Raw genomic sequence first — 15,398 nt, 5'->3', positions numbered from 1 at the left:
TTGACCGAATTTCTTCTTTTTTTCTCTCTTTGCTCACAAATACACTAGTGAGCAATAACAATCCCGGACGAGCCCCCACATGTAGCCCTCACTGGCAGTACTCACAAAACCGTTGAACCCTCAGTTCACTGGGGAAAAGAAACCCAAACCCATTTCCGTAGGAACGCGCCCTCAAAACGCTTCAGTAGGCACAGCGACTGGATCCCGTAGCGTCGAAGCGGCAGCCCGGTGGCGTTTAAAGAGTAAATCCGTTCGCGTTGAAACAGTCAATCCGTTCGCGTTCAAAAACCAGGTCCCGACCCCACCCAAAAAAACAACCCATTGGACGCAGCGCCCCTTCAATCAATCATTAAAAAAACAAAACCCTGAAATGTTAAAGCATATTAAATTGCTTTATGCATGTTTCATACACACAAGGTGGCGTGGGCCCCCCTCTTCCTTCCATTTTACTGTAATGGCCGACAGCGGACAAAGTTTCAACATTTCTGATCTAAGCAATAAAACCAGTATCTCATGTCATTCTTTGTATTTACAACATTACATTTTTAGAATATGATTTACAGTGGAAGGCGGCACGGTGGGCGACTGGTTAGAGCGTCTGCCTCACAGTTCTGAGGAAGGGGGTACGATTCCCGGCCCTGCCTGTGTGGAGTTTGCATGTTCTCCCCGTGCCTGGGTGGGTTTTCTCCCGGCATTCTGGTTTCCTCCCACCTCCCAAAAACATGCATGGTAGGTGCCCGGAGAAAACCAACACAGGCACAGGGAGAACATGCAAACTCCACACAGGCAGAGCCGGGATTTGAACCCCGGTCCTCAGAACTGTGAGGCAGACGCCCTAACCAGTCACCCACTGTGCCGCTCAGAAGTAATCAATCACATTCAAACATTTGTTAAATGGCAGTCATCACGCTATTTTAAGTCACTCTGATTAACCCCAATAAAGTTCGGTTGTTCTAGTAGGCTTTTTCTGACTTTTATTTTTGCTTTCTAGCAGAAGCCTAAAGTTTTTTTGCCAAACACTGGCTGCCATTTTGAACTGTTCATAATTCCCTAAACCTTGTCTAAAACCCCAGCTGAAGAAAAACAGCCCCTAAGCATGACACTGCTACCACAATGCTTCACTGTAGGCATGGTGTTCTTTTGGTGATGAGCAGTGTTGCGTTTGAACCAAACATATCTTTTGGAATAATGGCCAAAAGGTTCGACCTTGGTATCATCGGACCATAGCAAAGTCTCCCAAACACACATGGAAAATGTTTTGTTGTTATAGGATGGTGTGCACTCTTGTGGAGTTCTGTTATTTATTTTAACCTCACGTTTTTTGATTTTTTTTTCAATTGAGTTATACAGGTTAGATAACCTGCTATTTGGACACGGTTGTGTAGACTTTTTAATCCCCTGTGTATTCCCTAAACAGAAATGAGTTTTACGGCGTCCAATAATATCTCAGACTCCCTCGCTGTGCAAATACGGGTCGATCCCAGATGGACAGCGCAGACCGCTCCAATCAGCTCACAAAGGTGATATAATTGCCCGGGCAGGGTGGGATGAAGCCACAGCCTTTAGACTTCTCCACTCTCCTCCTTTCCCCATTGCAACTATTCTCCCCAAGTCTATACTCACTGATTATACTCCCCTCCCTCATTGTTCCATTATCCCCCCACAACAACAGGCCAATTTGTCCCTGAAGCTCAGCTCCCGCCTCCTTACCCCCCTGCTATTTTATTTAGCCCCTCTCTCAATGGCAGGTACCGGTCAGAGGACTTCTACGGCATCTCGGCTATTCCTCCACGTCCCTCCTCCCCTCCCCGGCAGCCTTTAATCTGATTACAGGGCTTCTGCGGTCTTTCAGAGGAGGCCAGTCCCAGGAGGACAATAGCGGACCAAGTGGTTTCACAAACACTCTCGGCAGGCTAATATGATTCTCAAAAGGGTCTCTCTCTGTAAAATCACTGAGGAGGAACATCTCTCACTTCCTGCCTCATACAATCCAAACTGCAATACTTATTGATGCAAGTAAAGATGCTGATTAAGATGTAGAAAAGGTTTGAAGCAGTTTTGTTCCTTTTTTTCCCCCTTTGACTTACACTTACTGGCCATAACATTAGCTACTGTATAACTGCACAAGGATGGGATGTCTAAGTTTGGTTCCTTTGGATCATCACAAGAGATGTGTGTAAGAAAACATTCTAAAAATTCTCCTTTATGTTGGGGATTGATGTTTTTCTATAAAGTGAAAATAAATGTCTTCTAAATTATGACAGACCACAGAGCAGAATGTTGTTTATTACTCTGTCGAACTTCAATGATTAAAAGCGATTAACCCCCGCCCCCCTCACTCTTTTGGGTTCTCTCCGTTGACATGCGTGTACTCACAGCTGACAACGAGGCACTCTAAAGCGGCCACGCCAGGCGACTATGAAGATGAATTTGCGTCACACAACCGCTGGCACTCAAGACACTCCAAGTTCTTAAATCATGCTGTTTTAGCCACACCCTAAAAAAAAATCAGTTTAGCGCTATATCACAGCAATTGAGTACTACATGGTTCTAAGTCTTTGCAAATGTTTTTAGCAATTATCTTCAAAGATGTATAATGTGTTAAGAAACTTAGTTCAGAATTCACTTGCATTAATATGTCTATAGGTGTAACTCATGAATTCCTCGTTTTATGAAACTCTTCTTAAAGTATAGCTTTCGTTTTATGGTCATTTCATTTCAGAAAACATTATGAAGTAATACTTTAGGAAGACACGGAGATGTAAGAAAATTACGAAAAAGTGACGCAAAACAATGTCTATTTTTGACCACCACAGACAAACATACAGTACACGGGGCACAACGAAATGTTTGACCTCGGTGACCTTTCATAACAACCTGATAGTTGCGTGTTTGACCCCATCCCTGTGCAGAATATGTACTCTCTGTGCATTAAGAGTTCATTACGTCACACTCCATTGGTCAGGAAATGACCCCACTGTGTGACCCGTCTGCGCTTCGTTCCCATCACAATAAAGGCAGCAACAGAGACCACAAGCGTTGACCTCCAGGAACCCACACAGCCGCTTCCCCCTTTTTCTTTTTACTTTACAAAAACATACAGTAATGACAATTAAGTACAAACACAGAATGTGAAAAATGAAACACTTCTGTCCTCATTTTTTGCTTCAATTTCAAAGACATTGTCTTGCTTCTTCTGATGTGCAGTACAATACAGACATCCAGATATACATGAGACGGTCACAAGTTTCTACTCAGTAAGCAGAAGTAATATTAGTGCTTCTGGTTTCATTTCCGTCCAAGTTGGGTTTTAACAACTGAGTTCATCATGTGATGTTTCCCCCCAAGCTTCCTTAATGGAGGACGTCTTCTGTAGTACAAAATAAGTGTTCCCCCCTGCAATCAGCCTTATGCCAAAGTCCTCCAATGACCTGATTCCACCCCCTCATGGATACAAAAATGATCCAATAATTGTGTAAGTGCAATATGTTTATCCCTGAAGAGAAATTCCATATGAAAGAGCAATAAACAAAATCACTTGATGTCTTTAATTTGCATTTACATATGATTCGAGAACAGAAACAAAAATATACAATCTTACAGTAATTGAACAACCTACTGTGTCAGTCACTAAAACTTTTGTCACCTTAACAGGTCAGGCATGCGGCAAGAAACAATTAGACTCTTATATACACACTCCTTATAAACACCTTCAGTTCATTTTAAAAGGAACACGAGCTACAGTTCACAAATGCATTTAATATTGTCAACAAATATCTTTTGATGGACGCACGACACAAAAGACTTCAAACCTTTTGTCACCGTCATAAAGTAGAAGAGGTGTTTGCAACACACAGAACAAGTTCATTCTGCACATAACACACATATACACAAATACACAAACAAACACACAAACTATTTCCAACACATACATTAATAGGACTCATTATAATTTAAATCTAAAATCAAATTAAGCTTTCCTCTGTCCGGTGTTCCTCATTCTGAAGCAATTTTAAGTGTCCATGCTTATTGATGCAATTTGTTGATTGCTCTGTCAAGTCCAAGGGGCTTGTCCACTGTGAGACTAGCTTTGCTCCACAGAGAAGTTGGACTCAGATCTGCCAAAATAAAAATAACAAATACAAATAAGACCTGGAATCAGACTTGCTGTTAGGAAGGATTTCATAAAGCAGCTCAAAATTGAGAAGAGTGACTTTACAGGTCCTGGTGCTTGGTGATCATGTGGTTGTTGTACTCCAACACTGGAGGAATGCTCTCCTCTTCCTCGGGCACCTGCAAGCGGCACAAGACACAAATTCATCGTCATCTCCTCCAGATCAAGGCGACAGCGTCACCCCAGGACCGCTCACGGAGCAAAGGCGCCATCTAGTGGTAAGAAATAGCACTTACCTCCCAGTAGACTTCATCGTCGAAGCAGTTGTCATCAGCAGGGTCGCCCCAGATTGGGATCCTGAGGATGAGACCTGGAAAAAAAAGAAAAATTATAATAATAAATTTAAAAAAAGCGTTACAATCAATCATTAACTGATTTCAGCTTTCAAGATTTTCCAACTTTATTTTCCCTGTGCCCCTAGAAGACTTTGGCCCATATTTTAGGTGAGGAGAAAAAAATGTCACAAAAAGGGGAGGCACACGTTCACTACTTACTTACATTCTGCCATCTCGTGGAAAAGCATTTAATTGTTCTGCCTGTCACTATAAATCGTTGGCATAGCTGGAATATATACATTATTCATAGAAATAGATTTCCCGTGGCAGACTGGTTCAGAATCACAGACTAATATTTTTATATTTAATATACATATATGATACTCCCGGCGGCATGGTGGACGAATGAATTGGAGACTCTAAATTGCCCGTAGGTGGGACTGTGAGTGCAAATGGTTGTTTGTTTGTATGTGCCCTGCAATTGGCTGGCAACCAGTTCAGGGTGTACCCCACCTCCTGCCCAATGATAGCTGGGATAGGCTCCAGCACGCCCGTGACCCTAGTGAGGAGAAGCAGCTCAGAAAATGGATGGATGGATATGATACTCCACTCCTTTAGTTGTCACCTTATTGTGGTGGAGGGGTTTGTGTGTCCCAAAGATCCTAGGAGCTAAGTTGTCTGGGGCTTTATGCCCCCTGGCAAGGTCACCCATGGCAAACAGGTCCTCGGTGAGACAAAGCACAGCTCCAAAAACCCCTATGATGACAAAAAATTCAGGAAGATGTTTTCCCTTTCCTGGACGCTGGTCACCGGGGCCCCCCTCTGGAGCCAGGCCTGGAGGTGGGGCTCGAAGGCGACCGCCTGGTTGCCGTGCCTGCACCCATGGGGCCCGGCCAGGCACAGCACGAAAGGGTAACGTGGGTCCCCCTTCCCGTGGGCTCACCACCTCTGGGAGGGGCCATAGGGGTCGGGTGCACTGTGAGCTGGGCGGTGGCCGGAGGCGGGGATCTGATCCCAGGCTACAGAAGCTGGCTCTAGATATAGTCGGGCTCGCCTCCAGACACAGCTTGGGCTCTGGTACCTGTCCTCTCAAGAGGGGGTGGACTCTCTTCCACTCTGGACTTGCCCACGGTGAGAGGCGCCGAGCAGGTGTTGATATACTTATTGCCACCCGGCTCGGCGCCTGTACGTTGGGGTTCACCCCGGTGGACGAGAGGGTGGGGGGACGGGTCCTGACTGTTGTTTGTCCCATGCGCCAAACAGCAGTTCAGAGTACCCACCCTTTTGGAGTCCTGAGAGGGGGTGCTGGAGAGCGCTCCCGCTGGGGACTCCATCGTTCTGCTGGGGGACTTCAATGCTCACGTGGGCAATGACAGTGAGACCTGGAAGGGCGTGATTGGGAGGAACGCCCCCCCCGAACAGAACCCGAGTGGTGTTCTGTTATTGGACTTCTGTGCTCATCACGGCTTGTCCATAACGAACACCATGTTCAAGCATAAGGGTGTTCACACGTGCACTTGGCACCAGGACACCCTAGGTCGCAGTTCGATGATCGACTTTGTGGTCGTGTCATCGGACTTGCGGTCGCATGTCTAGGACACTCAGGTGATGAGAGGGGCGGAGCTGTCAATTGATCACCACCTGGTGGTAAGTTGGATCCAATGGTGTGGGAAGATGCCGGTCCGAGCTGGAAGGCCCAAACGTATTGTGAGGGACTGCTGTGAACGTCTGGCAGAATCGCCTGTCAGAAGGAGTTTCAACTCCCACCTCCGGCAGAACTTCAGCCACGTCTCGGGGGAGGCGGGGGACATTGAGTCCGAGTGGACCATGTTCCGCGCCTCTATTGCCGAGGCGGCCGACCGGATCTGTGGCCATAAGGTAGTCGGTGCCTGTCGTGGCGGCAATCTCCGAACCCGTTGGTGGACACCAACGGTGAGGGATGCCGACAAGCTGAAGAATGAGTCCTATCGGACCTTTTTGGCCTGTGGGATTCCTGAGGCAGCTGATGAGTACTGGGTGGCCAAGCGGAATGCTGCTCTGGTGGTTGCTGAAGCAAAATCTCAGGCATGGGAGGAGTTCGGTGAGGCCATGGAGAAAGACTTCCGGACGGCTTTGAGGAAATTCGGGTCCACCATCCGGCGTCTCAGGAGGGGGAAAGCAGTGCACCACCAACACTGTGTATAGTGGGGATGGGGCGCTGCTGACCTCGACTCGGGATGTTGTGAGTCGGTGGGGAGAATACTTTGAAGACCTCCTCAATTCCACCGGCACGCCTTCGCATGAGGAAGCAGAGTCTGGGGTCTCTGAGGCGGGCTCTCCTATCTCTGGGGTTGAGTCACCGAGGTGGTTAAAAAGCTCCTCGGTGGAAAGGCCCCGGCCGGGGGTGGATGAGATTCGCCCGGAGTTCTTAAAGGCTCTGGATGTCGTGGGGCTGTCCTGGTTGACACGCCTCTGCAACATCGCGTGGACATCGGGGACAGTGCCTCTGGATTGGCAGACTGGGGTGGTGGTCTCCCTTTTTAAGAAGGGGGACCGGAGGGTGTGTTCCAACTACAATAAATAATGAATCATAAATAATATATAATATTCTATTAAAGTTGTTTACTTCCTCAATGGAAAATTTCCACATGAAGAAACTCAAAAGAAAAGGTATCTTATTTTATAGTAATTTTAAAACATAGAAAACTTTATTCTAAACTTGAGTGCCTAAAAAAAAACATTTACATTTTTCAAATCGCCATAATTATTTTTAATTAGTAAGACCAGTCATTCTAAAAGTGTGGTGTGGGGTCCCTCTGGTTGTTTGCGAAATAATCACTGTCCAAGTACAGTTCAGTTGTATTTAACTTTTATGTCCGACACATTTGCACTGAATCCTTAAGGATTGTTTGTTCTTAAACATTTATTTAGGTACATTTTTATTTAATTTTGATGTCCAATACATTTTAATTGCATTAGTATTGGACTAGTTTTATAAATTTTCCTTCATTGAAGCGAAGTGTTGTAATGTTACAGTGTACAATAATATTATACACAATTTTTAGAAATGAAATCTCTGCCTATTACGCTACTGTATTTTAACTTTTATCATGATAGTGTCCCTGTACTTGGAGAGTTTTTTTTTTTTAGGTGCCACTGAGTTAGATTTTAAAACAAAGAGTACATGTATCAATATAGTCTAACTCACCAACAAGTGCTCCTCCCACAAGCCCAAAGGCGATAGCCACGCATGTGCCAGCAGCCTGGAAGCCTCCCTGCGTGCCCACAGACCTGTTCTTAAACTTGCCTTCAAAGTCAAAAGTGTCGATCAGTCTGCAGGAACACAAATGGATGTTCAGCCTCACAAAGCCACCATTGACTTCCACCACTCTCAGTTGTTTTTGCAAAGTCAATAGAAAGTCTCGACAATATATGATGTGACTTACACAAAGATGCATTCAGTGAGAATTGTGTGAGCGTGCTCGCGGCCTACCCCTGTTGGCTGTAGACACTTTCAGTGGCGGCGGCAGCCACAATTGCACCAGTAAACCCGCCAAGCATGCCCGGGACTGCATGCAGATTGTGGACACCACATGTGTCTTGAAGCTTCAGGTACTTTTCCAAAAAGGGCTGAAAAGGGGGGGGGGGGGGGGGGGGGGGGGGGACATGATAAGTATAAGTTTTATTATGATATGTAAATCACTGGGAATGGGTATGAACCCTATAATTGCCCGCTCGACCAGTACGTAGAGCACATTAAGAGAGCAAATGATCAATTTTCAGGACTATAGATGTCAGTTCAACTGTTGTTGTTGTTTGTTTTTTTTTAAGAATGGTTTACCATTAGTATTACATTTTGTTATTATATAGAACGCCAATAAAGATGAGCTCTTCCACCCTACACAGATGAGACAATAATAGAAATAGTCACTGTGGTCATACTTTTTGTGCAATATTGCTATGCATTGAAAAAACAGAAATGAATTACTATAAATATACTTTGCTGTCAGTTTGCTCTTATGATCAAATTACATTGCAACCATTTGGTTGATATTGAAGTCTTTTTCCACCATCCATCGATCCATCCATCCATTTTCTGAGCCGCTTCTCCTCACTAGGGTCGCGGGCGTGCTGGAGCCTATCCCAGCTGTCATCGGGCAGGAGGCGGGGTACACCCTGAACTGGTTGCCAGCCAATCGCAGGGCACATACAAACAAACAACCATTTGCACTCACAGTCACACCTACGGGCAATTTAGAGTCTCCAATTAATGCATGTTTTTGGGATGTGGGAGGAAACCGGAGTGCCCGGAGAAAACCCACGCAGGCACGGTGAGAACATGCAAACTCCACAAAGGCGGGGCCGGGGATTGAACCCGGGTCCTCAGAACGCTCTAACCAGTCGTTCACCGCGCCGCCTATATATTTTACATTTTTTTAAATTATTGTTTTCGGAAACATGGAATAATTAGAATTTTCTCGCTTAAGATTTGTATTTGGAACTTTTTTTTGTCAGAAACTGGCTTCCATAGGTAGAGGTTGATATTTTGAAAACTGAAATTGATTTTGTTATAACCTCTTAAAGGGATGTTTGCAGTTTTTCGGCTGAACCTATCAGAGACAGGCGTGAGCGACAAGGTGTCAATGATTTGCCGTGGACTCTTGAGAACACTCCGGTCACTGCACACACCCGCCAGCCTGTTAGCTTGGGCTCCATGAGCTTTGATGGCTATTTTGGAATATCCACCTCTGAAAAAAAAAAAAAAAAAAAAAGGCCCAAACCTCATTTGCTAACAATTGGGCAAAAGTCGCAAACAGAAGCCGAGCTAAAGGACTTAAAGCAGCTGAGAGGACTTGCGGAATTAGCAACATTTCCACACGACAGGTACGTTTATCACCTGTTTTTGGTTTAGAATTGATTGTAGAGTCCCCCCCTCCCCCCCTCCAAAAAAAAAATAAAATAAAAAATCAAACCTAAAACCAATAAATTGAGTGTTATAGTAACATTCTATTACAAATAAGTCATGTAGCAGCCATGGCTAACGTTGACTTGTTTATAGTGCTAATGCTAGTTTACTATTGCTAGCGTTGCTAATTTGTTGAATCTGGACAGCGTTCTTTGTGACTATTTGTCACGGCTTTGCACATTTAGAATTGCATGCCATTATTAATGGCAATGTTTGAGAATCACGCTCACGCATGTCAGTTGGGGGCACAGCTTTGGTCAAATTTGGGAGAGGGGTTAGTGAAGTGGGGCTACAGTGTCAATTCTTACTAGCGGTTTTAAAACTGCAAACTTTCCCTTTAAGTGGACAAGTCACATTGAATTTGGAGGAGAGGCGACGACAAGCTCACCGTGACAAAAAGGTAGCCGAAAGTGGAGATGATGCCAGTGAGGAAGCCCACAATGAGTGCGCCGTAGGGCATGATCATGAACTCCGCCGCAGTTCCCATGGCAACTCCGCCAGCCAAGGTGGCATTCTGTATATGCACCTACCGGGTGAAAGTTCATGTTAGTCATGGCTTCGTCATGTGTTGTACTTCAACTCCAGAAGCTCACCATGTCCAGTTTGCCTCTCTTTTGGGACATGCTGGATATGGCGACAGCGGTGAGGACGGACGACGCCAGGGCGATGTAAGTGTTGATGGCCGTCCTGTGCTGACCGGCGCCGTGGTCCGTGATGGCCGAATTGAAACTGGGCCAGAACATCCACAGGAACAATGTACCTGTGAGACCAGACGAGTCAGACGTCAGCGGGTGGGACTTTCAAAATGGCTCCTTTGTGAGGAAAAGACATGTACCGATCATGGCGAACACATCTGAGTGGTACACTGATCCGTTCAGGCGCTTGCTTAGGTTAAGTTTCGGTCGGTACAGAACCCAGGAGATGGCCAGACCGTAATATCCCCCGAAGGCGTGGATCACCATGGAGCCACCAGCATCTCTGCACTGTTGAAATATTCACATCAGTGTTATCGATGGAAATACTGTGCAGGAACCTTGAGATAGGACTTTCATTCGTTCCATTGCCAGGCTTATAACTCAAAACACTCCTATCTCAAATCATCCTTCCTTGGTGAAATGAATGAAAATGGCATTAAAGCATTCCAGCACCCCACCCCTTCCCCCCCACCAAATTTTTTTTTTAAAAATGTGTAATGTGTTTTTTATTAAGAAAGCTAACACGCCATAATATAATATTTTACTTAAAAACATCCACTAATGACATAATTAAATGGAATGTAAAGAATAAAAAAAAAAATGCCCCATGTTGTCTTCAATTCAATGGACATTGTGCTGCTCCTTCTTGTGTGTGTGCCATAGCCACCTGGTGCTGAGTCCCTAATGCATCAGCACAAAATACAAAACGTTCTCAAGCACCAAATTGTTTGGAATGATGATTGCTGGCGAGACTCACATGTAGGAGGTCGAGGATGATGTATTCCTCCACAGCGAAGAGTGTGACACCGAACAAGGTGAAAACCAGCGTCTGGACAGGGCTGACTTTACCCAGCAGGGCACCGTAGGCAATCAGAGAGCCGGCACAGCAGAAGTCAGCATTGATCAAACTGCAAGAAAGAATGAGAAAACAATCCAATTTTTTTTTTTTTAAATGCATCCAGTAGCCAAACTTGAAGGTCCAGCTCTTAAAATAATTCTTGGCCACATGATTCCTCTCTGTGCTATGAACGGAATGGGGCTCCAGGACATCACATGACAGAATTCTGTTTTTTTCCACAAAATGGAAGCTGTAGTTGAAACCTGAGGCACAATTACCCTCACCTTTCCACTCCAATGGTGATTTTTCCAGTCTTGGGGTCAAGGGCGTGGAACCAGCCCTGCATAAGAAGAGCCCACTGCAGGCCAAAGGCGGCAATCAGGAAGTTGAAGCCCACTCCTCCGAAACTGTAACGTTTCAGGAAGGTCATCAGGAAACCGAATCCAACAAAGATCATGACATGGACGTCCTGAAAACCTAGAAATACAAAGACATGTTGTCCATGTTGAGTTTTAAGAGACAAATGAGCCATAGTGATTTACATAAAATAATTACTACGGTCCAGAAAATTAGATTCTTTGTTCGACAGCAACTCAATAATTTAATGAAATGCTATCATTACCATCATTGATACATTTTATCACAATTTTAAACACCCCTCCTGGAAGCCGTCACCTTATCGTGGTGGAGGAGTTTGTGTGCCAGGGACCTTGGCGATCCGATGCCCGGCTACAGAAGCTGGCTCTAGGGACGTGGAATGTCATCTCTCTGGCAGGGAAGGAGCCCGAGCTGGTGTGTAAGGTCGAGAAGTTATGACTAGATATAGTCGGACTCGCCTCCACACACAGCTTGGGCTCTGGTACCAGTCCTCTCGAGAGGGGTTGGACTCTCTTCCACTCTGGAGTTGCCCACAGTGAGAGGCGCCGAGCAGGTGTGGGTATACTTATTGCCCTTCGGCTCGGCGGGACAAGAGGGTAGCCTCCCTCTGCCTTCGGGTGGGGGGACGGGTCCTGACTGTTGTTTGTGCCTATGCACCAAACAGGTGTTCAGAGTACCCACCCAGAACCCGAGCGGTGTTCTTTTATTGGACTTCTGTGCTCATCACGGATTGTCCATAACGAACACCATGTTCAAGCATAAGGGTGGTTCGCAGCCGAGTGTGAAGCGGCTGGGATGAGAATCAGCACCTCCAAATCTGAGACCATGGTCCTCAGTCGGAAAAGGGTGGCGTACCCTCTCCTGGTCGGGGATGAGATCCAGCCACAAGTGGAGGAGTTCAAGTATCTTGGGGTCTTGTTCACGAGTGAGGGAAGAATGGAACGGGAGATCGACAGGCGGATTGATGCAGTCCGTTGTGGTAAAGAACGGTCGATCTATGTTCCTACCTTCATCTATGGTCACAAGCTGGGGGTCGTGACCGAGAGAACAAGATCCCGGATACAAGCGGCCTAAATGAGTTTCCTTTGTAGGGTGTCAGGGCTCTCCTTTAGAGATAGGGTGAGAAGCTCTGTCATCTGGGTGGATCTCAGAGTAGAGCCGCTGCTCCTCCACATCGAGAGGAGCCAGATGAGGTGGCTGGGGCATCTGATTCGGATGCCTCCCGGACGCCTCCCTGGTGAGGTGTTCCGGGCATGTCCCACTGGGAGGAGACCCCGGGGACGACCCAGGACACGCCGGAGAGACTACGTCTCGGGATCCTCCAGGAAGAGCTGGATGAAGTGGCTGGGGAGAGGGAAGTCTGGGCGTCCCTGCTGAAGCTACTGCCCCCGTGACTCGACCTCGGATAAGCGGTAGAAAATGGATGGATGGATAATTTTAAACAATGATTAAGATACTGTATATCACTATGGGATTTAAAATATTTGGATATTTATAATATTTCGCCACTTATAGTGAAGCAAGTGGAGTCCATTTGAACACAGTGGTTTTGGATGTATTATTATTATTATTTTTTAATGATTACGCCAACAGGGTGGGCGACTGGTTAGCACATCTGCCTCACAGTTCTGGGGACCGGGGTTCAAATCCCAGCCCCGCCTGTTTGGAGTTTGCATGTTCTCCCCGTGCCTGGGTGGGTTTTCTCCGGGCACTCTGGTTTCCTCCCACATTCCAAAAACATGCGTGGTTGTTTGATTGAAAACTCAAAATTTCCCGTAGGTGTGACTGTGAGTGCAAATGGTTGTTTGTTTCTATGTGCCCTGTGATTGGGTGGCGAGGTGTACCCGGCCTCCTGCCCGTAGATCGCTGGGATAGGCTCCAGCAGCCCTAGTGAGGATTAGCGGGAAAGAAATGGATAATCATAGATACACTGTATGCATCTTCATTTTTTTTATTATCCAGAAAACAAGTAATTAATTTAAAAATAAAACAAATACAAGAAACAATGTCAACAGTGTACAAACAAACTGAAAAATGTCATTTCTGCCACTAATAATAATAATGAAAAAAAGATACTTACTGGGATATCTGAAATAGAAGTCATTTTCAATATCGCTGGTGATGTTGTTCTTCTCTTTGAATTCCTCCCAGTGAGCGTCTGACTCATCATCATAGCGGATGAACACTCCAAAGAGGATGACCATAGCAATCTGCCACACGAAGCAGACCGTGGGCAGACTAACCCGCACGTTGGTGTTCTTCCGGACATTGCACATGGCCTCGCAGCAGTTCCCCATGGCGACCCGACCTGACGACCCTCAGCTCGCTGTGCTTCTGCTGCAGCATCACAGCAGGTATATATGGAGATCTGAGGAGGAGGGTGTGTCCCGCTTCATGTTTTCCTCTGCTCACAAACACATGGATTGGTACACACACACGCCTCACCTGAGAGGAGGTACACCACTCCTTCACCTGCGAGTTCAGCATTTGCATCAAGATTGCCGGCATTCCTGACAAAACAAGACGTGGCCCAAAATCTGAAAACATTTTGGACCAGATTAACGACGACGCAGACAAGTCAATACCCTTTTAATTAAGGATCATTAAAGATAAAGTTTGCACCTGTTATTGAAAATAAGCAGTGTGCAGCTATCAACCCTTTTCAAATGATTCATGAATTTACAATGTAACAGAAGAACATCAATTGAATAATATGTGCATTATTGTGGTTTGCTTTAGTGTAGAAGAGCAAAGGGATTACACTAAATGGTGTTTTCTATTGTGAGTAAATTACAACTAAGGAATCAAATTAGTACAACCGCGCAATGTGATCCAATTTAGTTGTAAACCACTCTGCAGTACAACCACAAAAATAAAGACATTGTTAAATTAACAAAGTTTCAATGTCCAAAAAGGCAATGTTTTCGAATCATATTTTTGATGGGATTATTTATCGGAAATTGCACACGACCGTTGCACTTGTTTTGAGCCTTTTAATTACCACAATCTAATGTATTGTGATGCAACTCTAGTATCACGCTGCACAATTGTTGTCTATGTATTTGTCTTTGCTTTTATTTTGCTTTGTTTTGTTCTGTTGTCTGCTGCCAGGATGAGAATATTTTCTCAGTTGCCTTACGTGGATACGTAAAAGTCAAAAAAGCAACATTTTAAAAAAAATGAATGTGGACAGGATATTGTATCAGAACTTCCTCCTGTGGGACAGTCCTTTCACGTGTCTACTGACTGTTTGCGTTGTACTAAAAACGAAAAAAGGCATCTTCGACGATATCACGATCTAGAGATTACGGTTGAAGGATTCGTCACATGTTGGGGAAGCTGGTTTTGTTGTGACATTAAGAACATTCCAGATCATATCTGTCTCCTATATGCGTTCATTCTTCAATTCATTACATGAGACATCATGTGTCTCTGAGAAGATTGTGCCCGAAGATCAAGTGGATGTGAGCACCTGTTTGGTTATTGATGCTTCACACATGTTGAACAGGTGGGGCTGATGGAGAGGATGGATGAGGGGACACCACGTTACCGCACGGCAGAGTCAGTATCGCCACAAGGTGCTTTTTGAGACGTCCCTATTACACCCCCCAAAAAGTTGAGAGCTCCTTCGTCCATTGAACTTCATATTCACTGTAGTAAGTAGATGTTATGATGTTAGAAATGCATATTGGTTACACTTCCAGACTTTTTTTTTTTTTTTAATGAATTAACAGCAGACTCGATATCACCATACGGTGCTTTTGAGACTTCCGCATTTCACCCTAAAAAGGTTGTGAGGTTAGAAATGCACATCGGTTAAGCTCACATTTTTTAAATTTTTTTATTTAATAAATGAAACAGACAATGCACATGCAAACAGAAAAAATATGTGAGCTTGACAGTGACAGATTGGACATTTTTGGTTCATGTTAGTATTTAATGAGCACATGGTGGACCTTCACTTTGCAACATGATTTAGTTAGCAAGCCGTGTACTGTTTAACAGATAAAGTTAGAATTTCTGAAAGGTTTTTATGTCTATTGACATGTCACTTTGACAGAGTGGACATGTTAAGCTCGACAACATTACAGGT

The 15,398-nt window shown here is 45.1% G+C and overlaps 1 protein-coding gene across 1 annotated transcript; it reads right to left on the bottom strand.

Annotated features, from left to right (window-relative positions):
* Nucleotides 1–3,525: 3,525 nt before the first annotated feature.
* Nucleotides 3,526–13,656, bottom strand: LOC133396223 (ammonium transporter Rh type C). The gene is made up of 11 exons (XM_061665769.1): nt 13,386–13,656; nt 11,212–11,404; nt 10,847–10,997; nt 10,230–10,377; nt 9,988–10,154; nt 9,783–9,920; nt 7,922–8,058; nt 7,637–7,761; nt 4,411–4,484; nt 4,220–4,293; nt 3,526–4,118 (listed from the first exon to the last, which is right to left on the bottom strand). The coding sequence occupies exons 1-11, from the start codon at nt 13,600–13,602 to the stop codon at nt 4,085–4,087; spliced, it is 1,458 nt and encodes a 485-aa protein (XP_061521753.1). The 5' UTR covers nt 13,603–13,656; the 3' UTR covers nt 3,526–4,084.
* Between the last annotated feature and the right edge of the window lie 1,742 nt (nt 13,657–15,398).

The sequence above is a fragment of the Phycodurus eques genome, chromosome 2, assembly GCF_024500275.1.
Source record: "Phycodurus eques isolate BA_2022a chromosome 2, UOR_Pequ_1.1, whole genome shotgun sequence".
In the NCBI taxonomy this organism is placed as follows: Eukaryota; Metazoa; Chordata; class Actinopteri; order Syngnathiformes; family Syngnathidae; genus Phycodurus; species Phycodurus eques.
Note: the sequence above shows the minus strand (reverse complement) of the source record. Positions and strands in the feature narration are given on the sequence as shown.